The following is a 27,109-nucleotide window of genomic DNA, read 5'->3' on the forward strand; positions in this document are numbered from 1 at the left end:
AAAAAAAAAAAGTATTTATTTTTAATTAAATAAGGGATACAAAAAAATCTTCTTATTTAAAAAAATCAAATAATACAGCCGAAAGCTCAAGTCACTCTCTACCACGCCCCTAATTTCTGCTGAAAGCTCAAGTCACCCTCTACCACACCCCTAATTTCTGTTAGCCACTCTCATCAGTTTGTTCTTTTTTTTTTCCTTTTCCCTCGGCACTTACGTGTTTAAATGACTTACAGAACTATGTTGCTACAACTTGACTTTTTAATATAAATTAGATCACACAGCACGCTCTTGCTTTATTTTTCCCAAACGATGCGTATGCCGGTTAGATCTTTCTAGATTAATGCGAATAGGACTAACGTGTTCTCATTCCCTGGAGTGTGATGCTCCGTGGCAGGCTGAACGCTCTACACGAGCATTCTCCTGATGCCCAGCGTCATCCCTGTCCAGTTTTTCACTGCAAAGAGCCTCAGGGCACACCCCCTTGTTTGCGTTGCCAGATTTAGCAAATAAAACTGATCGGATGCCCAAAGAAATCTGAAAAATTTGAAAATTTTTTAAATTTGAAAAAAATTATTCACTGTTCCTCGTGTATCTGAAATTCACATTTAATTCAATGGGGCGTCCTGTGTTTCCTCTCGCAACTCTTCGCCTTTTACATTTATGAGTATTTGAAGGCCCTACTCCTTTTTTTCTTAAGGTGTCTACGATATCTGATTTTTTTTAATGTTTATTTATTTTTGAGAGAGAGACAGAGTACAAGTAGGGAAGGGGCAGAGAGAGAGGGAGACACAGAATCTGAAGCAGGCCCCAGGCTCTGAGCTGTCAGCACAGAGCCCAACGTGGGGCTTGAACTCACAAACCGTGAGATCATGACCTGGGCCGAAGTCAAATCCTTCGCCAACTAAGCCACCCTGGTGCCCTGATCTGATTTTTTAAAATTAAAAATTGTATTACTAAATATTTCATATATAGTTCTTGAATAAGGGGGCTTGGGGGCACTGAACCCCTCCACCACTGGCACAATTGAAAATCCATATATAACCGCTGACTCCCCAAAAACTTAACTACTAATAGCCTACTGTGGACCAGAAGCTTTACTGATAACATAAACAGTCAATTAACATCTTTTTTTGTTATATGTATTACGTACTGTATTCTTACAATAAAGTAAGCTAGAGGGGAAAAAATGTTATTAAGAAAACAGTGAGAAAAAGAAAATACATTCATAGTACCAAACTGTATTTATCTCACACACACACACACACACACACACACACACACACACACAATTCGCAAAGAAGTGGATCCACACAAACCGGTGTTGTTCAAGGGCCAGCTGTGTATAGAAAAGTATACAGAGTAATGTAACAAATATCCATGTAACTATCATACAGCTTCTTCAGGTATTAGTATTTCAGTAAGTTTATGTGGGATCTTTGTTTTTTTTCAATAAGAGAGAGAGAGAAAACTTTATTGGTGCCTGTGTACCCTTCGGACCGTGCATCCTTCTTTACCCAGAGTAACTACTGAGTTTGGTATTTTTCATTCCTATACATTCTTCCTGTTTTCAGACTTTGTATAGGTGACTTCCATGTGGAATCCATTATCATATTGTGCATATTTTTCAACTTGTTCTTTCGCTAAGCATTGTTTTCGAGATTTATCCTTGGTGATACATACAGCTCTAGTCAATGTATTTTCAAGGCTGTATAAAAATCTGTTGCATGAATATACTATGACATATTTATTCATCCTTTTGTTGATAAGGATTTGGGTTATTTCTAATAATTTACCATCATAAACAGTGTTGCACCTAATACCTTCCTATCTTTGTGCTAAGAATTTCTCTAGGGAACACTTACGGTGTGGAATTGCTGGGTCATTTTCACCTTACTGAATTTAGTAAATGTGTTCTCCAAAGTGGCTGTGCCAGTTTGTGCCCTACTCGTTTTTGTCAGATATTTACAGGTTAGTCAGTGGTTTGCTTTGAATGATATAACATTGTCATTTTTAATTTGCATTTCCTAGAGAGGTTGAACGTTCCCTCCCGTGGTTTCTCCATATTGTATATCATTTTTCTTTTGGCTTATCTCTTTTTCTCATTGATTTGTAGGAGTTCTTTATTTATTTTGGATATTAATCCACTGTGAGTCCTGCATCGCTCACTGTCTGAGGCTTGTCTTTTTACTGTTTTTTTTTTTTTTTTTCAACGTTTTTTATTTATTTTTGGGACAGAGAGAGACAGAGCATGAACGGGGGAGGGGCAGAGAGAGAGGGAGACACAGAATCGGAAACAGGCTCCAGGCTCCGAGCCATCAGCCCAGAGCCTGACGCGGGGCTCGAACTCACGGACCGCGAGATCGTGACCTGGCTGAAGTCGGACGCTTAACCGACTGCGCCACCCAGGTGCCCCTACTGTTTTTAGTGTCCTTTGCGGTACTGAGGTTTTAAGTTTCAGGGTCGTAAAATTCATCAATCTCCTCTCTCACGGATTTTTCCTACACAGGCATCCATTTCTTTAACAATTTCCTCTATTGAAATCATAAAGATTTTTTAACATTTTTTTGAAAAGCTTTAAAATCTCGCTTTCCACCTTTAATCTTTAACCCACCCAGAATTTGTTTTTATGTGAGGTAGGGCTCTAATTGCATTTTTGGTTTCACAGGATGTCTGAGTGGTATTGATTGAAGAGTGCATGCTTGACCACTGCTATGTCATCTGCAGTTCTGTCATAGGTTGTGGTGGAGAGGAACCCGCCTCTGTGTGGCTGCCAACCAGCCGCAAGGAAACCTGTTGCTGTTCTCGGTGCAGGTCTCCGTGTGGAGACCCAGGGCTGTGTCCTGGCCGGCCATCTGGGCGTGGCAGAGGCAGGAGCACTGTGGCCCCAGCCATCTTTCCCAATGACCCAGAGGAGCGGACATTTCCACTTGGCTGTAGCCGAGCACCCTGCCCGTGTTTGCATCCCATTTCCCCGCTTATGGCTTTGCAGTCCCCAAGGACTGACTCCTCTGTGTGTCTGTCTTTCCCCGCCCCCCCAGCAGGTGCAGAAGCAGGGCTCCTGATTTCTGGGGGTGTCCCCGGGGGCCTCTGCTTTCTTCCACCCTGCCCCGCCTCAAGAAGCAGTCTTCTCTGTGCCTGCTGGAGTCACGGCAGCTGTGCGGCAGGTAGAATGAAGAAGGGTGTTCTGCGGAGCCCCTCGTGCCAGCCGTAGTTTGTGCATTTTCTCATTGCCCGCTCTTTTCCTTACTCACTCAGCCAGTTGGCAAATACCTGATTGTGTATCATCAGGGGGGCTTTCCAGGGCCAGGGGTCCTTCAGCCAGGCCCTAAGTGAGGAGAACGTTCCACACAACGAGGTTCCAGAGGGAGCCCCAGGAGCGAAGCCAGGGAGGCAGGAAATCGCAGAGACTAAGGGAGACGGGGCAGCCTCAGGGACAGGGGTGTGCATTCATTTCTTTCACTAAAAAATGTTAGACATCCCAGCTGAAAGTCTGTGGCAGACCTGAGCCGGCTGTTCAGGATACAAAATGATAAAATCGTGCAAATGGAATCAAAACCAAACAACAACCAAGAGTTTCTGGACTCGTCTTCAGTCAGATGGCTCTCTCCACTGTAGAGTTTTAGAAAGCCTTTTGGGCACACAGCCTGTTAGGGAGTCAGAAGGAAGGCCACTTGGGCTCCCATTCTCCGTGCTGTGCCTAAACTGCTCTGACGAAGAGGTGAAATGGCTTCACGGTTGGCCACTGTCCGACCTGGGCCAAGTGTCTGTGTTTCCACAGTGGATGATCTAACACGTCGAGAGCCCTTTGAACTTCATTCTTATTCACAGTGTCAGCCAGATATTTCCTTTGGAATGTCTGCAGAGTTTCCCGGCCCCTTTGATTGTTTTGTGTCTGCCAGATACATCTTTGGATTGTGGGTGGGCTCCCTTAAAACACCAGGGTGTGAACGGGTTGGCCAGTCTGCTAGTTAGCCTGGTGGTGAGCCGTGGTGTCTTTTGAGAACCCCTCGTTAGGCAAGGCGAACTTGATGCTGACATGGAAGAACTGTTGATGGCTGCGAGGATTTACTGCACAGCCCCTCTGCGGGCAGCTTGGTTGGGTAGCTGATTTACAAAGTGTTTCTCAAGTTTAAATCCGACAGATCGTCATTTCTCACCCCATCAAACGAAGTCTTTTAGATTGTTGTTTTTACTATAAAAGCTGCGTAGAGTCAAAAGGTACAAACTTCCAGTTGTAAAATATGGTGTTCATGGGGAATGATGTCCAGCATGGCAACTATAGTTAATAATACTGTGTTGCATATTTGGGAGACTAAATCTCAGAAGAAAAAAAAATTCCGTAACTATGTGTGGCGATGGAGGTTAGCTGGACTTATCGTGGTGATATTTCATAGTATAGACAAATATCGAACCACTGTATTGTAAACCTGAAATTAATATAACGCTGTATGTCCATTATGCCTCAATTAAGAAAGAGAACACCAGAAAATACCCAGAAATCTCAACTGCTCACGACCAGACGGTAGTTAATGCTTTGCTTTATATTTGTCTCGATCTTTTTGTACACAGATGATTTTTAAGAAACAAAATATGACATTGTACTACGTAAATTATTTTGTAACTTCGTCTTTTCCCCTGAACTTTCCATGAGCCTAGATACGTGTCCTCAAAATCATTTCCAGTGGTGCTGAGTCATCCGTCTACTGTAAGGATGTTCTTTAACCATTAGAAATTTATCATTCCCCCCTTTTGCCTTTGTTTTGTTATTGTTCTTATTTATTCTTGAGAGAGAGAGAGAGAGAGAGAGAGAAAGAGAGAGAGAGAGAGAGACAGAGTGCAAGTGGGGGAGGGGCAGAGAGAGAGGGAGACACAGAATCTGAAGCAGGTTCTAGGCTCCGAGCTGTCAGTGCAGAGCCCGACTCAGGCCTCAAACTCATTACCTGTGAGATCATGACCTGAGCCAAAGTTGGATGCTTAACCGACTGAGCCACCCAGGAACCCCCCACCCCCCGCCCAACTTTTGCCTTTAAACACTGTGCCCCAACGGACATATAGATAACACTCCTCCCGTCTGACCCCACTCTGATCACAGAGCCCCCCTTTCTGTCCCTTTGATCCATCTGCCTGGTTTCTACCCTGTCTTCATGGTAGCTGTCCCCTTGCCCTGCAAGGCTGTTCCTCCACATCTCACGTGACCGTTTCTTCTTGTCATCCAGGTATCAACACTGAGGCACCTTATCAGAGAGAGCTTCCCTGGTCACCCCCCTGAAGCAGACTCTTTTCTTCAGTCACTGTCCCCGTTCCCATATTTTATAAAGGCACTTAGCATTCCCTAAAATTATCTTACATATCTGTTTATCGTGTGCCTTCCCCCATCGAGACTGTGACCCTGGGGGTCAGTGACCAGGTCCGGCTTGTTAACTGCCTATCATCTGCACCGTGATCAGAGCTAGGCGCTCAGAAGTTCAATGTGAATGAACAAATGATGTGTGTATTCTTGTGTTCACATATGATCTCTTCCTGAGGCTCTCCGCCCAGGAGTAGAATTCTTTGGTCACACTGTGACCCATGTGCATGTCTATTTTTAAGGCATTTGATATGCAGCACCGAATTAATCTAATTTAAAGTTATACTACTTTATACTCACACCAGTAGCAGTTGGGGTGCCTCTTTCCCCCATAGCCTCCCTTGACTGTTGCCATCTCCCCTCTTTGAAACGTGTCTTTGGTAAAGAAAAGTGGCATCTTGTTGGCACTTGAATTTACTAAGTACGTAGGTGGAACATATTTTCGTGTTCGTTGGCCATTCGTCTTGCTTCTGTGAACCGCTGGCTCATGGCCACAGCCTGTTCCTCGACTGGAGTGTTCGTCTTGTCCCTGCGGCTTTCTAAGAGCTGTGTAGATAGGTTCCCTCTTAAGCTTCTTGGTAAGAAGATTTTTCCCCACACTTAATATACCATGGACACAATTATAAATATACTGCATCCTTTTTTTTTTTCAAAATTTTTTCCTAATGTTTATTTACTTTTGAGACAGAGAGAGACAGAGCATGAACGGGGGAGGGGCAGAGAGAGAGGGAGACACAGAATCGGAAACAGGCTCCAGGCTGTTAGCTGTCAGCACAGAGCCCGACGTGGGGCTCGAACTCACGGACCAGACCGCGAGATCGTGACCTGAGCCGAAGTCGGACGCTCAACCCACTGAGCCACCCAGCCACCCCTACCACTTCCTTTTTAAGAAGCGAGTAAATATTCTATGGCATAAGCATGCCATGATTGATTGAGCCAAGACCCTTTCATTCTTCAGTTTCCTCATCTATGAAATAGATAGTAACTCATTATCATTCATCGTAACTTGTAGTGTTGTTGTATAAATGCATTGCTTACTCTAATGATCTAGGGCGAATAAAATACTGCACTTAGGCTCCTGGCACACAGGATGTACACCATGAATGTTAGTGAGTGGGGTGTTTTTACCCACAACACGTGGGGGACGCAGTGGAGCAGAGTGGACAGGTGTGGCATCAGGTAAAAGTCCAGCGTGCCCCCCACCCCGGGGAGGCCTGAGCTGGGTGTCAGCCCTCCAGAGAAGCGAAAGCGCTGTCTTTCACTGAGGTCGGCTTGCTCAGACTTGTCTTGGTTTCTGTGTGCTTGTGTACTAGTTCTGGTTGCATTTGCCTACCCTCCCCCTTACACAGGTGAGCTCCAGGACCTCTGTGTCTCGCAAGCAGAGGAATGCAGTGAAAACACGGGGCCTTGCCTGAGTGTAGACGCCCTTTTAAAACCAGTGGAACCACATGATCCTCTTAAGAGATACTGAAAAAGCATTTGACAAAATATAGCATTCTTTCTTGAGAAAAACCCTCAAGAAAGTAGGGATAAAAAGGATCATAAAGGCCATATATGAAAGACCCACCGCTAATATTATCCTCAATGGGAAAAAACTGAGAGCTCTCCCCCTAAGGTCAGGAACATGACAAGGATGTCTCCCTCTCACCACTTATTCAACATAGTGTCGGAAGTGTTAGCCTCAGCAATCAGACGACACAAAGAAATAAAAGGCATCCAAATTGGCAAGGAGGAAGTCAAACTTTCACCCTTCGCAGACGACAGGATACTCTATGTAGAAAACCCAGACTCCACCAAAAAACTGCTAGAACTGATACATGAATTCAGCAAAGTTGCAGAATATGAAATCAATGTACAGAAATCAGTTGCATTTCTATACACCAATAATGAAGCAGCAGAAAGAGAAATCAAGGAATTGATCCCATGTACAGTTGCACCAAAACCCATAAAATACCTAGTAATAAACCTAACCAAAGAGGTAAAAAATCTATACACTAAAAACTATAGAAAGCTTATGAAAGAAATTGAAGAAGACACACAAAAAAATGAAAAAACATTCCATGCTCATGGCTTGGAAGAATAAATATTGTTAAAATGTCAATATTACCCAAGGCAATCTACATATTCAATGCAATACCTATCAAAATAACACCAGCCTTCTTCACAGAGCTAGAACAAGCAATCCTAAAATAAATATGGAACCAGAAAAGACCCTGAATAGCTAAAGCAATGCTGAAAAAGAAAACCAAAACTGGAGGCATCACAATTCCAGACCTCAAGCTGTATTACAAAGCTATAATCATCAAGACAGTATGGTACTGGCACAAGAACAGACACATAGATCAATGGAACAGAATAGAGAACCCAAAAATTGACCCACAATCATATGGCCAACTAATCTTTGACAAAAGCAGGAAAGAACATCCAATGGAAAAAAGACAGTCTCTTCAGCAAATGGTGTTGGGAAAACTGGACAGCGACATGCAGACGAATGAACCTGGACCACTTTCTTACACCATACACAAAAATAAACTCAAAATAGATGACAGACCTAAACATAAGACAGGAAGCCGTCAAAATTCTAGAGGAGAAAGCAGGCAACAACCTCTTTGACCTTGGCCACAGCAACTTCTTACTTGACATGTCTCCAGAGACAAGGGAAACAAAAGCAAAAATGAACTATTGGGACCTCACTAAGATAAAAAAGCTTATGCACAGTGAAGGAAACAATCAGCAAAACTAAAAGGCAACCGACAGAATGAGAGAAGATATATGCAAATGACATATCAGATAAAGGGTTAGTATCCCAAAATCTATAAAGAACTTATCAAACTCAACACCCAAAAAACAAATAATCCAGTGAAGAAATGGGCAAAAGACATGAATAGGCACTTTTCCAAAGAAGACCTCCAGATGGCTAACAGACACATGAAAAATGTTCAGCCTCACTCAGCATCAAGGAAATACAAATCAAAACCACAATGAGATACCACCTCACACATGTCAGAATGGCTAAACAACTCAGGCAACAACAGATGTTGGCGAGGATGTGGAGAAAGAGGAACCTTTTTGCACTGCTGGTGGGAATGCAAACTGGTGTGCTACTCTGGAAAACAGTATGGAGGTTCCTTAAAAATTAAAAATAGAACTACCCTACGACCCAGCAATTGCACTACTAGGTATTTATCCAAAAGATACAGGTGTGCTGTTTCGAAGGAACACATGTACCCCAATGTTTATAGCAGCACTATCGACAATAGCCAAAATATGGAAAGAGCCCAAATGTCCATTGACAGATGATGGGATAAAGAATATGTGGTTTATATATACAATGGAATATTACTCAACGGTCAGAAAAGAATGAAATAGTGCCATTTACAACAGCGTGGATGGAACTAGAGTGTACTATGCTAAGCAAAATAAGTCATTCAGAGAAAGACAAATATCATATGACTTCACTCATATGTGAAATTTAACATACAAGACAGATGGATTTGAGGGAAGGGAAGCAAAAATAATATAAAACAGGGAGACAAACCGTAAGAGACTCTTAAATACAGAGAACAATCTGAGGGTTGCTGGCAGAGTGTTGGGTGGGGGGGGGGAAGACCTAAAGGGGTGAGGGGCATTAAGGAGGAGACTTGTTGGGATGAGCACTGGGTATTACATATAAGTGATGAATCACTAAATTGTATTCCTGAAATCACTATATGTTAACTAACTTGGATTTAAATTAAAACAAAAATAAATAATAAAAAAAAATAAAACTAACAGAGTCAATAGCTTAGACTTCAAGTCTTACAAGATAAGGAAGGCGTTTCAGCATTAAAATTAAAATCACCATTTTCTTCCATACTTCAGCACCAAAGCAAAACCCTCCAAACCTACATGCTTCCAGAAGTGTTCACAAGCGTTACCTTTTCTGCGGCATTTGGTACTGAGCTGAAGAAGTATGTTCCCAGCCTCCTTTCACTGTGGTGATACTGGTGGGTCTCTGAAGTGGCCCCGAGTGGGTCTTTCTGTTTGGATGATGTTCTTCTGGTATATTCCAGGTATGCCCCCATGTGGCTTGTCAAAGGCAGGGCCCATAGGTGTCCTGGTTTTGACCTAGCAGGTTGACTGTCCTTCCCTGGGCCGTGAAGGGTGACTGCTTCCTGAGTGTTGAGGTGGAGATGCAGGAGTGCACAGTTGGGCTGGTGACCCGGGAGGTCCCCCCATCTTGGTTTACTGAGTTGACGTTGCTAAGTTTGCCTCACTTCTCTGAGCCTCATTTTGTCACGTGTCATCTGTGGAGCAAACAGTACGTATGTCATTGGGTTGTTGGGAGACTTCAATGAGAAGTGCACGTGACTTGCTTAGACCCGTGCCAGGCAGACAGGAAGTCCTCTGCAAGGGTTCCAGCCCCACTGCCTGTCCTGAAACCAGGAGGATTTCTTACATTTGACTTCACGGTTCTGTTACAGCACCCGTGCCCCATAGGCCAGCTGTGGGGAGCCAGTCACACCGCACAGTGGCTGTTCGGGCTTCCCGTGTACACATTTTTTCCATAACTGCTGCGCAGTGGTCCAGAGTGTGACCTCTGAACTTGGGCCAGAGAAGGATTCAGAGGCCTGGGCCGAGAGACAGAGGCTGAGTCCGGATCCTGGTCAGGCAGCTTCCTCTAAGGTCTTGTGGTTGGTTCTGCAGGGCTGGGACTATCACTCGCAGGGGACCCCCAGGGTACCTCTAGGCGGATTCGAGCAGTAGAGGAGGCCAGAATCTCTGTGCACGCAGCTTTGGACATTGTCACACTCTTGGGAACCCACTGAGGAGGTGACTAGCATTGAGGTCGTGTTGCACCTGGAGGAACATCCCTGATGGTGGGGGTTTCCCTAAAAGGAATCGTCCATTCCCATAGTGTCTCCCATGATACATTTCCCAGCTCTCTGATTCTTTTAAGGTTAAAGTTCACTTTTCTTTCAACAAAAGGATACATAGGTTAAAAAAAAAAAAAAAATCAAAGAGTACTGAAAGGCTCAGAAGAACATGCAACAGCCCCCAGCCTGTCTCTTCCTTTTTTACTCCCCAGAGGCACTTTCAACCCTTAGATTTCTTCACTGCCGGTACTTTATCTCCACGTTTCTAGATAGTTTGAATGAACTACTTATTTCTTAATTTACCTATCCTACACATTCAGTTCTCTTAAAATCTCCCCCAGCAGGCAGCCTCACAATTTTTGGTAATTTGGTGGTCAGTGTTTACGTATTATGACAAGGCAGACTCTGGGTACCGCTCAGTCAGGTAATGTACTATGGGTAGTTTTTCTTTCTCATGCATCCTTCTCATTTTCTTGGAATTAGTTATTGACTTGTTTCTTTCATTTTGCTTAACTATCTAGGTGCCTATTTCTTTTATATTCTAATTTTTAAATTTTCTTTTTAATGTTTTCCCAGCTATCATTTTTATTTTATTTTGCTGTGTTGTGTTTTGTTATTTTATTTCCAGTATAGTTAACATACAGTGTTCTGGTAGTTTCAGGTGTATAATGACATTCAGCACTAACATACATCATGACACGGCACTCCTTAAGCCCTGTGACCTATTCCCCCATCCCCCCTACCAACCTCCCCTCTGGTAACCATCAGTTTCTTCTCTGTAGTTAAGAGTTTGTTTCTTGGTTTGCCTCTCTCTCTCTTTTTTTTCCACCTTGCTCGCTTGTTTTGTTTCTTAATTTCACATATGAGTGAAGTCATACGGTATTTGTCTTTCTCTGACTGTGTCCTTTTGAGTTAGTATTTTTGTATTTTGGGGGTGTGATTACTGGATCATAGGGTAGTTTTCTTTTTAAGGAACCTCCATACTAAGTGCCTATTGATTTTTACATACAGATTAAAAAAATTTTTTTTTAATTTTTAAATTAATAAATTATGTTTTCAAACAGCTTTATGCCTGTGTTTTTCTTTTTCTAAGTGCTCCAGTACATCTGTCACACACCCATCCATATTTCTTCCCAGGGTTTAAGTACAGTTCCAGAAACTGTCCTAGCCACTCTTCCTCCAGATGTCCCACCGTGGCTTTCTCTCCTTTTCCTCACATCTAGGCCTGGGCACCCCTGTCGTCACCGTCCCATGTAGGATCTGTTTCCTGGGGTTCATGGTTTCCTCTTCATTGATTTCATCCCCAGTTTTGCTGATGCATTCTCCAGTAGGTTCCTAAGAGAGGGCTGCTGGAAGATTAACTTCTTAAATCCTTGTATGTCTGCAAATGTCTTTATTCTGCCCTCACATTTAATTGGTTTGAGTGGAGAATTCAAGAATTCCCCAGAATCTTAAAGACATTTTTTTCCCTTGTCTTATTTAGCACTCGGTGTTGCTGTCGAGAAGTCTGATGTGTTCTGATTCCCATTCCTTTTTATGTGACATGGTACTTCTCTCTGGAAGTTTTAAAGATGGTTTATTTCTCCCAGATTTGGTGGGATTCTCTCTTGTTTTGCTTTGGGGTGGGACTTTTTCATTCACTGTGCTGGAACACTCACGTCCTCCTTAGTATGGACACTCACCTTCTCTTCCATTTTTTGTTTCTCTTTCTGGAGATTTCATCATTTGGATGTTGTCCTGATCCCTCAGCCTTCTTTGTTTGACTTTCCTATAGCTTATCTCATCTTGGTATTCTGCTTTCTGGAAGTGATCCTCAATTTTCTCTTCCAGTATTTTTTTTAAAATTTTTAATTTTAGCTATAACTTTTTTATTTCTAGGTTCTCTATATTATTCTTAAATTGATCCTTTAAAATGGTTTTCACAATATTCCATTCTTTGGTGGTTGCAATATATTTATTAATCCCTTTGAAGATATGAATTATAGGTTTGGCTGCCTGTTTCTTAATTTTAATTGTTGCCTCATACTGTCTCTGCTACCCTCAAATGCCTGTTGTTCTTTTTTCTTTTTTTTTTTTTAAGAAAGGATTCAATTTTGTTTCTTTTTTTTTAATGTTTATTTTTGAGAGAGAGAGACGGAGAGCGATTGGGAGAAGGGCAGAGAGAGACACACAATCTGAAGCAGGCTCCAAGCTCTAAGCTGTCAGCACAGAGCCCAACGCAGGCGGGTTATGAAACCCGAGATCATGACCTGAGGCAAAGTCAGATGCTTAACCTACTGAGCCACCCAGGTGCCCCTAAATGCCTGTTTTTCTAATTTGGACCCTGTCTATCATATTTGGGACTTACCTTCAGCACCTGGTGATCCTTTGCTGATGTTTAAGAGTGGGGCACTAGTTAGTGGGGGTGGAGTGCCTGGGTGGGGGTGGGGCCTGTGGGCTGGTGGGTGGTGCACAGGGTGATGTAGCAGGGAAGTAGCTTTTGTAGCAGGAGACCCCGAGAGTCTATGCGTGCTGGTCTATTCTCTGGCACTCTTTAGTATCTCCAGAAACGAATCCTTTGGTATCCAGTGCTTAGGGGATACACACAGCTGCTGAGACAACAGAACCAGGAAGGAGGATAAGCGTGGTGGTGGCAGGGGAGGGGGGCCCACCATTCAGTATGCACGGTTTTCAGTCTGGAGTCTACATCCTCCTTATGTTCTGGAGCCTTACTGGTTCCATTTATGCAGAAAATGCATCTGAAATGGGGATGGGGATCTGGGAGCGTGACTGCTGTGTTTATAGACCTTGTTCCAATCTTCCTGTTCGACCCTCATCCCCAGTGGTATCTGGTGGCTCTGGGACGGTGTCCCAGGGTGCAAGTCATTAGACCCTCCACTCTGCTAAATCCCAGCCTTTCACTTTACACATCTCTTTGCACAGACGGTTGTTGACATCTCTCTTGCATCGTGCTCTTCTCCTGCTCTGTATTTTAGTGGGTTCATGCCTTCTCCACGTGGTTGTCATTTGAGAAGAACATCGGCAGAGAAGGGAAATACCCCCATGTGTTCAGTCTGTCACTGCCCACCTACTCCTCCCCACAGGCAGCTCCTATACCCAGGGAAATGCTGGAAAGACAGGGAGGGCATGAAAGGGTGAGTGTGTATAGGAGAGAAGAATGTGTATATGTGAGTGTGTAATTAAAGAGCGTGTATGAGAGAGAGAGAGAGAGAGAGAGTGTGTGTGTGTGTGTGTGTGTGTGTGCGTGCGTGTGTGGCACGTGTGAAGCCCTGTAATAAATACTCTGAGCAATGCACTCAGCAGCAGCAACTCCAGTGATTTGGGGAACAGGGCAGGGTACAAACAAGATAAGCAAAACAATAAGGGACCTCGTTGTTGAAATGGGTATGTGGCCTCACAAAGTGGGGATTTTGAAGGGGATACACTCAGCTCAAGGGATTACATCCTGGAAACTTCATTTAAAATTTTTTGATTACCTTACTTGGGTAGCTAGCAAGGTGTGTGGCTTTTCACATTTTGACCCTGACTGAGTGGCAGGTTCGTTCACTCCTTCGACAAGCTTTGATTGAGCCCGTATGTATCAGGCACCGTGCACAGTGCAGGGGATGGATGGCAATTTCCATTTTCCTTGTGAAGCTTGTAGTCCAGGGGCAGGATAGTAGGGGGCAGGTAAACATTAAGTGCACATGTACATAATTTGTGTTTGAAGACCAAATCTAGTCCCAGAGATGGGGAAGGAATCCCAGAGGACCAGCTGAACCCCAGTGTGGCAGTTTAGGACTTTTTGAATCTTGACGTAGCACGACGTCACTTTAAAGGTGTGGTTCGATGTCAGACCAGCTGTCCTCATTTTCGGTTTAGACGTGTTAGTGCTGGCTCTCTGGGTGCCCCCTGCTGAGCACTGAGGCAGACGCTTTGCATGTACGTCATCTCTAACCACGGCGTCCCCAGGAGGAGGGGGTTTGCTTAAGCCATCCAGTGTCAGGTTCAGGTCTGCCTCTTAATTTCACGGGCTGTGCTGCACCTCTTCCTGCAGCCCTCAGCCCACCTCCCCATGGTCTCTCCCATCCCAAGATTCAGAGGCTGGCCACTGAGTTCTCACGGTCAGAGTTGAAACGTGAATTTCTGCAGGGGGGCCTGCGCAGCCTCCCACCTCACACGTAACTTATCGTGTAGCTCGTTAGCTCATCTAATTTGGGACACAAGCATTAAGGTTCATAAACACCTTTATGTGACTGGATTAGAAAGAAGCTTCTGGCTACATCTTATTATTACAGGGAAGGCGAGGCTGGGAATGCCCGGCCTTGTTACCCCAGGGCCACTTTCTCAGTGCTTCTGATGAGCTGGGACCCGGGACCTTCTTGCTCCTTGTTCTAGTCCACCCTCCGTGTGGGTCCGGGCTCTGGGCACCTCTGTGTTCTGCCCAGACACACACACACACACACACACACACACACACACACACACACACACGTGCATACACACACATATGTGCTTGCACTCTCTCTGTCTCCCTCTCTCTCTCTCTCTCACCACCCTCCTCACCTCCCCTTGGTTGGGGTTGGAGGGCATTACACATTTTTACTTCATTGCAAATGAGTTGTGGCCTCAGGGCAAAGCCAGGCCTTTAGTTGTGCATTTTTAATGCCTTTCCAGTGCAGGTTGGAGGGCTGTACCGCCTGGGCCTCCCAGGTAAGGGGCAATCCCGCTGTGCACCTGTTCTCTTTACACGCTTGCACCGGCCTCATTATCATAGTGAGGTGTCTTTCCCACCCAGAAAAAGGAAAATTCAGGCAGTGGGGTGAGCAGAGGGGGAACCATCCTTTTCAAGTCCTGGAAACAATAGCCTTGATTTAGGGTATACCCGCCCTCCAGTGGAATTACTAAATATCCAGGAGAGCCCTTCTGAACTCCATTCCCTTTCTGGTGGGAGGTTAAAGACAGCTCTGTTTTCTGAGGTCCCAGCCTGGGATTCCACAACCTTCCAGTGTTCTGCAGACTATTTTTTTAATGTATCGAAAATAAGGCATTTATTATCGAGAAACCACGGTTTGTGTAAGTTCCCTTATTTCTTTGTTCCTCTAGCATCTTTTATTTTCACATCTTCATGGTTCTGAAATTGGGATGCATCTTAAAATAGATCCGTACAGTTTGATATTTGATTTCCTTTTTTCCTAAAGGGTTATTCTTTCCATCCCTGAGTGATTCCCAAGTGACTACATCCTAGAATTGAGGAAGTACCAGAAAAGTACAGTTTGGGAAATAAAAATCTTTCAAAACTTAATGTGCTGACTTCTCCAGTCCTTTCTTGGTCCGTTGCAACGAAGGTTGCTCTTTTCTCGTTAGAACCACTCCATTCTCATGGAATCCACAGGAGAAAACAAACAAAAGAGATGCTTGGAGGTGGAGAGTTAGGGCCCCTGCCTTATAGCTCATGTTTTCCAAGAAACTTTATGTAAGACCATTGTGGGGGAAAGTGCTGATGAGGCCTGATGCTGTGCCAGGTCATCTCTTTCTGTGGGGGTGACATACTTGGAGCAAACGGTTCCTGAAATTATCCCCATACCATTCCTCCCCCACATTTCAGGTCAAACATATTTGCACATGTAGCATAAGGATCTGTCTTTTTCTCGTGTTGCACTTGCTAATTTACGATTGTTCAGTTTGGGGTGGGGGGAAAGGCATTTTTCTTTTGCCAGTTGGCCTTTGGGCCTCTCTGAGGCAGCCTCCGAGAATGTGGCTGTGGGGGGCCCTGGGGATGCCCCCCACGCCCCCGCCCTGCTCATGTGACCACCAGAGGCCGTTGGCGTGCTGTGTGGAGAGTCCACGGGATGGGGCTGAGACCAGGCAGTTTTTGTGCAAAGAATGGAGGTGCTTTCAGGGATTTGTCAGATCGAGAACTGCCCCGAAGTCTAAGGCCCAACAGTATGACCAGGGAGACAGCAGAGAACAGATCGTCTTGGAGCTCAGTCTGAAACAGGGTGCTGCCCCCTCAGTCTTCCTGGATGTGCCCCCTCGGGATGCTGTCCTCTGGGGCTACTGAGTGAGACAGCAGAGCAAGCCCCGGCGGTCCGTGAATAGAACAGTCTGGAAAGAAATGGGGGGGGGGAGGGGAAATGCTGTCCTCATCCAGCCATTCCTCTCCTGCTCTCCAATCTCCTCGTCAGCAGGTTGTCCCAAAGCAGGGGCTTTCATGCTAAGCCCCCCGCCCCGGCCCAGTACACAAGTCCTTTAGGACTCAGATCAAGGCTGGCTTCATGCTTGAGCGCTTCCGAGAGGAACACCTCTGTAGCTGTGGACGGGGAAATGGCTTCTTAGTGAGGCCATAAACAAGGAGCTGAATCTTTTTTATTTTTCCATCATGATACAGTTTCCGACCTTGAGTACCACTCGTGGAGCCTGCGTACGGAGGAGACAGAGAGGAGCGGGCTTCCCTGGTACCCCGCCCCCCAGCCCCCACTAGGGTCCCCTTGACGAAGCATCCTGGCTGGCCCCAGGGCCCTGGAGCAGGCGGTGCTCCTCTCAGGTGGCATTTCACACCCCATTGGACTTTTTTCTGCACCCTGTATGTCCCCCGAGTAAGTGGTAATGAGGAACTTAATGTGCTGACTTCTCCAATCCCTTCTTGGTCCGTTGCAACAAAAGTTGCTCTTTTCTCATTAGAACCATTTTTGTCAGGGTGTCTTTAATCAATGGCTTCCCTGGGGACAATATTTTTAGAAGTTGTATTTTTCACATTCTCCCTTTTCCCCTTTTGGAAAATCTCTTCCCAGTGCCTAGTGAAATGAACTAATGAGATGCCATGAGAGTTCGGGCCAGTGTTAATTGGCACAGGTATGGAGAAGATGCTCACACACGCCTCCTTTTCCAGCCTGCCTTACCTGTGCTCTTTTTCTCTGTCTCTTTGGTGTAGGTTGCACAGACAGCAGATGGTGTGGATGCTGACCTCTGGAAAGATGGCTTATTTAAATCCAAGGTTACCAGATACCTGTGTTTCACGAGATCATTTTCCAAAGAAAATGTAAGTCTAGTAGTGGCGTCCGTTTGCTGAGTGAGCACAAGGCATTTACGTGCCTGGCTGAAATTTCCTCTTTTTTTTTTTTTTTTTTTTTTTTGCTGTTGTTGTTGTGGTTTATTTTCATTGCCATATTAATCTGTGGTTTTAGTGAACTGGGTAGAAACCAGCAGCTAGCGCTGTGTTTCATTTATTAACGGTATTATTAGTCACGTACCCAGGTGTACCGTGAACTCCATTAAAATGTGTTCTCAAAAGGGAACCAGGAAATTTCTCCCCCAGCCATCATTTGCCTACCTTTCCCGTAAGTCACAAATCACAGGGTAGTGTGGACGTGAGAGTTTGCTAGTGCAGCTGGATTTAAAGCCGGCCGATAAACGGAAGCATGGCTGGAAGGACACTCCATGATCACCTCTTCTCCCAGACACGGCCTCGTTTCCCAAATGACTTTCTCCCTGAGTCTCTGTGACGTTTGACATGTCACTGTGTCTGCAGGTAGGTGTCTACCACGTGTGGAGATGTCTTTCGGTGTGGTGTTCTTAATTCTTGGGCCCGTAAATTAGGAAACTTTAAAGCTATCCATTCAGGCTCTTCCAATAGAGTGTTTTAATGAGTGGCTTAGAAAAAAGGGAAGTAGCTTTCGTATCTACCCAGAGCTACTCTGAGTGAGGCCTCTTAGAGGCACTGCAAATAAACCTTTTCCATCCTCAGACAGTCTCTGCGAGTATTAGCTCCTTTCCCGAGATCAGAGAGTTTCTGTGCTTATCTAAGGTCACCTGTCTTCCCTCGCCCCAAACGGGGAGCTGTCAGACTTTGATTTTCAGGGGTGACATTGTATTTTTGGCCTAGATGTCATTGTCTCTTTCTAACGCAAAAAAAAAAAAATGGGGGGTTATTAATTTATTTTTATAAATTTTATTGTAACAGTAACAGAAGCTCATCGTTTAGAAAGAAAAACGATTTTTTTCAAACATCCTCATTCAGAAGTGGGAAAGGGGAACAGTCGGTCTTTCTCCCCATCACATACCACACGGCCTGTGGTCCCATCCCTGGGTCCTCGGGTGTCCCTCAGTGATGTCTGGACGTAGACAGTCACGTGGTTCTGTGGCTTGCACACTCTCCCACCGGCCGTCCTGTTATTTATTGATAAGTCTTTGTTAGGAAAATCATTTCCTCATGTATCCAGGAGTGCGGCAGAAGTCATTGCTTTAATTTTTTCCCCCTAATTACGAGAATAACATATGCTGGTTGTAAAGGACAGAGTTCCTAATGGGGCAGGGACAGTCCCGGCACTAAACACTGAAGTCCTTCTCATGCATGTGGGAAGATGGCAGCTAAGGCTGTAAGGAGTCTGAGCAGGTCCCTGGGTGCCGCCCTGGGAGACACTGGAGGCTGGGTTGCCTTTCCGGACGGACGTGGGCTCGTGCAGTTAGGGGTGCGTGGCCCCATTCCTCCTCCCTGCATCTGTGTCCACACTCGGTACACTCTCCCGCCCCCTTTGTCCCTGAAGTTGACCTAAACCCGCTTTTGAAATGATTGATATTTCTAGCTTTTGTCACCTCCGTCCTGTCTGCTGGCTGCCACTTTCCGCAGGTCAGCTCATTCACTGCCACTTAGGGCGGGATGGACGAACTCCCCGAGGAGTTGAACAACTCACTGTGGCCTGGTCTCTCGGCTCATCACTGATCTCTGCTCAGCCTCTTCTCCTGACCGAAGAGGCTGCAGCTCCAAACCGTAGCCTCAGAGGACAGCTACGATGTCTTTGATAGTTTTTGATTTCTAGAGTTATTTTGTTTGATTCTTTGTTTGTTTTTGCATTTGCCCTGAAGGCTGGGGGGTGTTGTAGTCTAGGCCAGAAGAGTCCTGGATCCCTTGGAGCTGGGGATGGTGACAAGTCAAAAAATGACAGAAGTCACCAACGCTTGTTAATTTTGGGTGTCCCGGGTAAGTGTATTACATATTATAGAAGATGCATCGAGTTTATCAGCCTTTGTTGAACATCAAAGAGATCTTACTGAGTGCCTGCCTTGCAGGCCTCACTCCAGGAGGGCCAGGCGTGGGGGGGTAGGGTGTTAGCAAAGGGCTGGGGGAGAAATCTCGCTTCCCCTCTGAAGGAGTATAGGAAATCGGTGCATTTTCTTTTCCGAGGAAGAATGACTGAGTCCGGGAGTGAGATCCAAAGGGATCCAGACGAGGGGGGGTTGGCAGGGACCCACTTGCCAGCTCAGGAGCACAGGAGGAGTGGGGCGTGTTTTAATCCCATACAGCCAGTCTGTCCTGGTTGTGCTGTCACCACCAGGACTTTGCATAGTGTCATTTTTTACAACTGTAGAGGAGGGATGTGGGATCTCAAGACTGGACAGATTCTTAATTAGGCGGCTCGAGACTCCCAATGTAGGAGTTTTGGGACACTCCTTTGGAACCTAAATTCCTTTCCCCCAATAACGCTATTAATACAGAAACCTGGCTTTGGAGTGACATTGCTTCCTGGGGAAGGATCGAGATTAATTGCACTTTTCATGCCCTGTACTTTCTGCATTACCTGTAATAATAATGTACATAGATTAGGTAGGGAGGATATTAAACAGAAGGATTTATGAACATTTGAATATTAAGTTGGTTATCTGTGGCTACCTTAAATGCAAGGTTGTCAAAAATAATTACAGTATACTAGCAAATACTGGCTACCAGAGACAATATAAATACCCTGAGTCAGTGCATATTGGGCTTTTGGCATGAATCATTTGCTCAACAAGGATTGGGAATACGTTCTTCATATTTATGAGGAGGAAATGAAAGAGAGCACGGGATGGGGGAGGGGAGAGGAACAAGCAAAATTAATGGTGTCGCAGACCTACTGTATTAAACCCAGTACAGCAGCAGCCCCGTGCACGGAGGGACCACACTTGGGCTGCGGGCAGCTTTGACAGTGCAGCCTCCCGTTTTGTATGCATGGGAGGGTTTTTGATGCTTTTTTTAATGGCCACACCACTGATGTTCTGGTTTTATGATCAGGGACATTTGTAGAGTGTGGAGGGTGAGGTCGCTAAGTGGTTTGCAGTTGACTTCTGTGAAACCCAACTTGTCAAGTAGAAGACATTTGAGAAGGATATTGATGAATGCCCATCCATCTACGGGGCAGGAAAACACAGCCAGTTGTTAATTTCTCAATGCAGAAAGCAGTGATGACACGGAAAAGCAACTGCCAGGGGAAAAAAAATTATGATAGATTAGATCAGGCAATTCTGAAAGCAGCTGATGTTTTCGAGTTAGGTTAACGGTTCAAACCTTTTCTACACGGTCAGAGATTTATTCTGCATTAGTAAGGCTCCCCTTTCCACTTGCTGCACTGCACTGGGCATTGTTTCCCTGAGACCCAGCTACCTGAAATGTAATAATATAAAATAGTCCTCAAACACGATCGTTCAGGGAGAAAGAAACGGTTTTGCGACAACAGGGCCATGAAAGCACTGGTCACAGTTTGCACTTGACATGCCGACCTTCATAATTAAATCTGGAGAAAGTATTTCATTTGTGCACTTTTGGGGTACGATGGGTTTATCAAATATACTTTCATTTTTATGTTTATTTTTATTGTTACTTTTGTTTTTGCTGATAGTTTTTTTTAAATTTTTTTTAACGTTTATTTATTTTTGAGACAGAGAGAGACAGAGCATGAACGGGGGAGGGTCAGAGAGAGGGAGACACAGAATCGGAAACAGGCTCCAGGCTCTGAGCTGTCAGCACAGAGCCCGACGCGGGGCTCGAACTCACGGACCGCGAGATCATGACCTGAGCCTAAGTCGGCCGCTTAACCGACTGAGCCACCCAGGCGCCCCGCTGATACAGTTTTGATTTGTCATCCAAGCAGATCCAATCTCGTTGCTGACTCTGGCCCACTCCGTTGAAATGTGCCCCCCAAACGTTAAATTGTTCAGATTATTGTTGAGCACCTGCTGTGTGCCAAGAACCGTGCTAAGCTTCGGTTTAGAGTAATGACAGATGGTTTGGGTCCTCGTGGTTCTTGAACCCCAGTGGTGAGACAGACGTTAAACGACTAACCTCACAAAGATGCCATGACAAATTGATACGAGGGAAAATAGAGAGTGACCAAGAGAGAACGTAGCGTAGAGTTTAGATGGTAAGAATCCCCTGACTGGTTTTCTGAGGTCTTGTTGGCACTGAGCGTTTCCACCCGAAGTGTGGGCTGCAGGCACCAGTATGTTTGCAGACGGCCCCCTCTTGCAGTTCCAGAATGGGATGTGCTGTCTGCAGGAGGTATTTTTGCACTGGTTCCGGAAACTGCGCACTGTGGACCACCATGTACTGCCACTGAACAGAAACTTTAAGAGGCCCTTGGGCATGTCATTTTAGGAGATGTGTAATACTGAGGCAGCAGGGCTTTTCACTCGGTATCAGTTTATGATTCTTGGGATTTTACGGAATACATCTAGCAGCCAAAACGTGTCAATATGCAGACCGGCCATCGCGCAGGAGTGTGACTGGTTCTCCGTTAGGCTCCGATGCAGCTCTCTCCTGCTGTGGTGACTGCCCCGGGAACGTGCTCTTTCTAAAACCCGCTGGCCCCCCCGAGAGCTGAGGCTCCAGGCTGAGTGGCAGCCTGGTCCCAGGACGCGTGAGCACAGCTGCCCTCTGCTGGGTTATGTGTCGAGCGTCTCCCGGGTTGCTGTCTAGCCAACTAACCAAAGCCGTGGCTGAGTGAGTGGCTTTGAGGTGCCGCAGATGAAACTCCTTCCCGGGGGCCACACGCGTCCCCGTGTAACCGCTGGGGAACATTAAGTGGCACCTACTCTAATTAACCTGCTGTCGTAAAGCTGCACCAGTCATTGTGTTAAATATGCATCTCGAAGCCAAAATGGCAAACCCACCACAGGGGTGTTCAGATTAATAGTCTGTATCTCTTTTCTTTCTTCCCAAGAGTCATTTAGGGAACGTGTTAGTGGATATGAAGCTCATTGACATCAAGGACACTCTGCCTGTGGGCTTCATCCCGATTCAGGAGACGGTGGACACACGTGAGTCTCCCTTTAGCACCACTCATTACAACGGGACTTTTCTTCCTGCAGGTGTATTTTTAGAGGTTTTGCATGGGCATTTTTCTTTGGGAACATTTTAGGAGGCCTTGCTGCATGCCCGTGAATAAACCCTGCTGCTTCTGATGCGTGTCTGACTTGGTTCTCCGAGGAGTTTGTGGTGTTCTGGGGAGCAGCGTGTAAATGAGCAGAATGTCCTTTTCTCTTACAACGGGCTCCCTGCTGAATCGGCCCCCTCAGGAACACAACGGTGAAACTGCTCGTGGTTCGTGGTTAGTCCATCCTCTGGCGTTAACGGAAGCCAACCTTGGCGCAAGACCCAGAAGCATCAGGAAAAAAATCAAAGACGCCCAGGGAACACAGGTGCAATAATGTCCTTATTTTTGGCTCTTGGAGCACACGAGAAAAGTCGGAACCAGAAAGCCTGCGCTAGAGGACACGGGGTTCAAGTGTGAGCAAATACTCTGACCCCTGAGCCGCAGCGAGCAGAAGCGCGTCCCCGACCAAATAGAAGCTTCTTCAGGATCCTGGAGTGCTTTGAGGTTCTTGTCAGGCACGTCAGTTATTAAATCATGCTGGAAAACCTCTGGATATTTGAGCCTCCCCATTTTGATACAACTTAACTTGTTTTATTTTTAACTACTGATCCCAACTTTAGGATGTCCCCAACAGCGAAGCAGCAAATGGAAAACAAAGAATCCTTTCTTTATTACATATGATTCACTTATGAAATTCTGGATCTCATTCTTTGTCATACATGCTTTATTTTTCCATAGTTAGTCCCATTTTGGGCCCACAATTTTTTTGCTGTTTTCTTGCTCGCATTTCATATAGACCAGACTTTGCATATCTACACAGACGCCACATAGCCATTTTTTTTTTTTAATTTCTTTATTGTAGAGAGAGAGCACATAGCGGGGGAGAGTGGCAGAAGGACAGAGAGAGTGAGAGAGGAAGGGAGGGAGAGAGAGAATCTTAAGCAGGCTCCACACTCAGTGTGGAGCCCGCCACGGGGCTCAATCCTGGGATCACGATCTGAGCCGAAATCGAGAGTCAGCCGCTCAACCCACATCTGAGCCACCCAGGCACCCCCCCACCCCGCCACCCGTGGCGATTATTTTAATGAAACAAGGATATCCCATTGTACAGCATATTTTTATTTTCTTAATCGTCCTCTCACTTTTGGCCATTTTGTTTTTACTTGTTATATACGTATTAGCTAATAATCACGAGAGCGGACATGTTGTAACCTAACAGATGCTAACCCCTGTGATAAATGGTTCCTGACTTCACTGAATCTTCAAAAGACCCCTATTTAGAGATGAGCATTATTAAACCCATCGCATATGAGAAAAATGAGGCACAGGAACTACTGAGGGTTTGAAGAACTTATCCAAGATTCAAGTGGGGGGTAACTGGAAGACACACACAAGTCAGACTCCAGCCATACTGTTAGCCACAGAGCCGCCCTGTAACAGCATGTGGTTAAGTGCCTTTTACAGAAGGGTTTCATATATTTATGCATCAGGGTTTTCTGGTAACGGTTCTATTGAGATATAATTCACCTACCATATAATTCACCCGTTTGACGTATCCATTTCAGTGGTTTTTAGGATAGTCACAGAGTTGTGCAACTATTACCACAATTAATTTGGAAACATTTCATCATCAAGAGAACCCTCTACTCATTAGCAGTCACTCTCCATTTCTCTCCAGCCCTCACCTTGCCACCCCTTCCCAGCCCTGGGCAACCACTAACCTACTTTCTGTACAGACTTGCCTATTCTGGACATTTCATGTAAACGGGATCCGCCAACATGTGGTCTTTTGTGATTGACTTTTTTCACTAAGCATAACCTTTTCAAGGTCCACGTTGTAGCGTGTGTCAGTACTTTATGCCTTTTTATTGCCGGATAATATCTCGTTATCCAAAGGTCCCACATTTTGCTTATCCATTCAGTTGGTGGACATTTGCACTTTTGGCTATTAGGATTGATGCTGCTGTGGGCATTCATTACAAGTTGTTGTGTGGTGTGGACTATGTTTTTCTTGCTCTTGGGTGCATACCTAGGAGTGGGATTTCCAGCGTCATATGGTAACTCTGTATTTAACTTTTTGAGGACCCAGGGGAGCAGCACGATTTTGCATTCCCACCAACAGTGTTTAAGGGTTCCAGTTTCTCCACATCTTCACCAGCACTTGTTATTATCATTCTGGCCATCTTGGTGGGTGTGGAATGGTCTCTCCATGTGGTTTTGATTTCCATTTCCTGATGGTTAACGGTATTGAACAGCTTTTCACGCGCTTGCTGGCCATTTGTATATCTTCTCTGGAGAAATGTCTCTTCTGATCCTTTGGCATTTTAAATTGGGTTGTCTTTTTATTGTTGAGTTGTAAGAATATTTTCAGATATTCCAGATACAAGTCCTTTATCAGTTATATGGTTTGCAAAATTTTCTTTCTTTGGGTTTTCTTTTCACTTTCTTGACATCCTTTGAAATGCACAAGCTTTTTATTTTGACGGAGCTCGGTTCATTTACTTTTTTCCTTTGTTGCTTATGTTTTTGGTGTCATACCTAAGAAAGCATTGCTTAACTCAAGATTACCAAGATTTATGCCCGTGTTTTTTTCTGAGGGTTTATTGTTTCAGCTCTTACATTTATGCCTTTGATCTATTTTGAGTTAACTTCTGTGTATGGTGTGAGATAGGGGTCTAACTTTATTCTTTCACATGTGGATGTCATGTTCTAGCACAATGTGTTGAAAAGACTATTCTTGCCCCCGCTGACTTGTCTCAGCATCCTTGTTGAAGATCATTTGACCATAAATGTGAGTTTGTTTCCGGACTCTTGAGTTCTCTTCCATTGATCTGTATGTCTTTCCTCATGCCAATAGCACACAGTCTTGATTACCGTAGCTTTGTGGCAAGTTTTGCAACCAGGAAGTATGAGTCTCCCAACTTCATTCTTCTTTTTCAGGATTATTTTGGCTATGCTGGGTCCTTTGAAGTTCCATGAATTTTAGGATTAGTCCGTGTCTGCAAAGAAGCTAGCTAGGTTTTGATAGGAGTGGTGTTGAATCTATAGATCAGTTTGGGTATGGGTAAGATTTTGAATGATTTTCTTGTGATGAGTTTCCGAGTACTTGAGGCTGCAGGGTCTTAGGTCCGCTCTGGTCTGCTCCAGCCTTCTTCTACAAACATTTTCCTTCTCTTCAAGCACTCTATACTTGACCCACACTGAGGTGCTCACTGTACACTCTTCACTCCTGTTTCCTTCCTGACTCTACTTATTTGCTGTGTTGTTTTCCTTGTCTGAAATGCCCTTTCCCTCAATTCTGAGCGTCCACACCCCTTATCTTTCAAGGGCGAGCTTTAATTCTGCCCCCTGCGTGAAACCGTCTCTGACCCCGAGGTACCAGTTTCCAGTAAGTTCGCTCTCCTCCACGGTCAGCGGAGATTGATGAACGCCTCCGTAGGCACCACAGGCTTTGCGAGAGAAGGTGACTGACTAAGATACTGGCCCCTCCCTCCAGGAGCTCCGTCTGGTGGGTGACCTGGCCCTGAAAACAAGGTCTTGCGTCACAACGTAACCAGACGGAACTGTCATCCGTCAGAGAGCAGGGGCCAGCTGCCTCCTTTCCCCTTTTCATCACAGCCGGCACAGCACACGTTTAGTGGAGGGAGGGAGCAACGTAAGCACTGCGGTGCAGCGGTCGGAAGCCAAAGGAAGCGATCGGGTTTGCCTCTCAGTGGCCCCCTGTTCTCTGTCAGGACACGCTGCGGCTTGGCGTGGGGGAAGCACGTGGGCTCCGGGGTCAGACTCACTCATACAGGGTCTGGCTCTGCCACTTATGGCTTTAGCACCCCAAGCACATGACTTCACCCTTCTGGGCCTCAGTTTCCTCATCTGTAAAACGGAGGGGGGAATATTAGATACCTCATAATGTTTTTAGCTTGCATTTTAGCCCCGTCTATGTCTTTTGCGCGTCTTTGCTACTAACCTTTTTCTCTGAGGGTGAGATTCATGTTTAATTCATCGTCGAATCACCTAAGGCACCTACCATACACAGCACCTTGCTCGGAGGATGGGCTTCATAAAGATAAGCTTTAGTGCTCTCTGTTGCCAAATTAACTTCCAGAAATACCAGTTCACGGCGCCACTAATGATACAGGCTTGTTCCTGTTTTCCAGAGGCCTGTCGGCGTAGGCTTTAAATTTTTATTCAGTTTTACTATTCTAATTTTATTTAATTTTCTCGTCATCATTTATTAGCAAGACCTGAACATTTTCACACGTGTTCGCTTGCTGCTTTTGCTTATTCTTATGTGACTCGTCTGTTTAGGAACTAAAATTGCCTTGTGGACTTGTATTCATTTCCCACTTTTCCCCCGTGTTTTTCTTAGTTTCAAAATTTGCCTTGGTGTTCGTTTTTGACAACTAATTGACTTGTGATGTCTTTATATCGATACCCTGGAGAGCCACGAGGGATTTCCCATTCTGCATTTTCCTCCTGATTTGTTGAACCAGTTAAGTGAGGAGGCCCAGGGCCGCGTCCTGTCTGGGCCTGTGGTCTGGCTGCGGTGCAGCCCCCGTGATCTGGGTGGGAAGCCTCTTCCCCGTGACTGGGGGTCTGTCACTTGGCTGCCCGTGGACATCCTGAGGGCAGGTCCTCGCATCACCAACAAGTGTCTTACCACACACGGAGAGGGGGTGGGCTTAGGGTAGCCTCTTCATTTCGGGTTAGATGTCGTTTCCTAGAGCCTCTTCCCAGGGGCCAGGTGAGCCCAGACCGACCGGAAAGACCTGTGGTCAGCTCTGTGCAGTTTGCAGCGCCTT

The 27,109-nt window shown here is 45.4% G+C and overlaps 1 protein-coding gene across 3 annotated transcripts in view; it reads left to right on the top strand.

The window, feature by feature from the left end:
• The window catches only part of MVB12B (multivesicular body subunit 12B), a 207,379-nt gene that overhangs the window by 45,837 nt on the left and 134,433 nt on the right, over positions 1–27,109 (top strand). For all 3 annotated transcript variants that reach the window (XM_053908286.1, XM_053908285.1, XM_053908284.1), the window contains exons 3-4: positions 17,117–17,224; positions 22,158–22,254. In XM_053908286.1, coding sequence (XP_053764261.1) covers positions 17,117–17,224; positions 22,158–22,254 — 205 coding nt within the window. The remainder of the gene's footprint in view (positions 1–17,116; positions 17,225–22,157; positions 22,255–27,109) is intronic.

The sequence above is a fragment of the Panthera pardus genome, unplaced genomic scaffold, assembly GCF_024362965.1.
Source record: "Panthera pardus isolate Hobbes unplaced genomic scaffold, ASM2436296v1 HiC_scaffold_20, whole genome shotgun sequence".
Classification (NCBI taxonomy): Eukaryota; Metazoa; Chordata; class Mammalia; order Carnivora; family Felidae; genus Panthera; species Panthera pardus.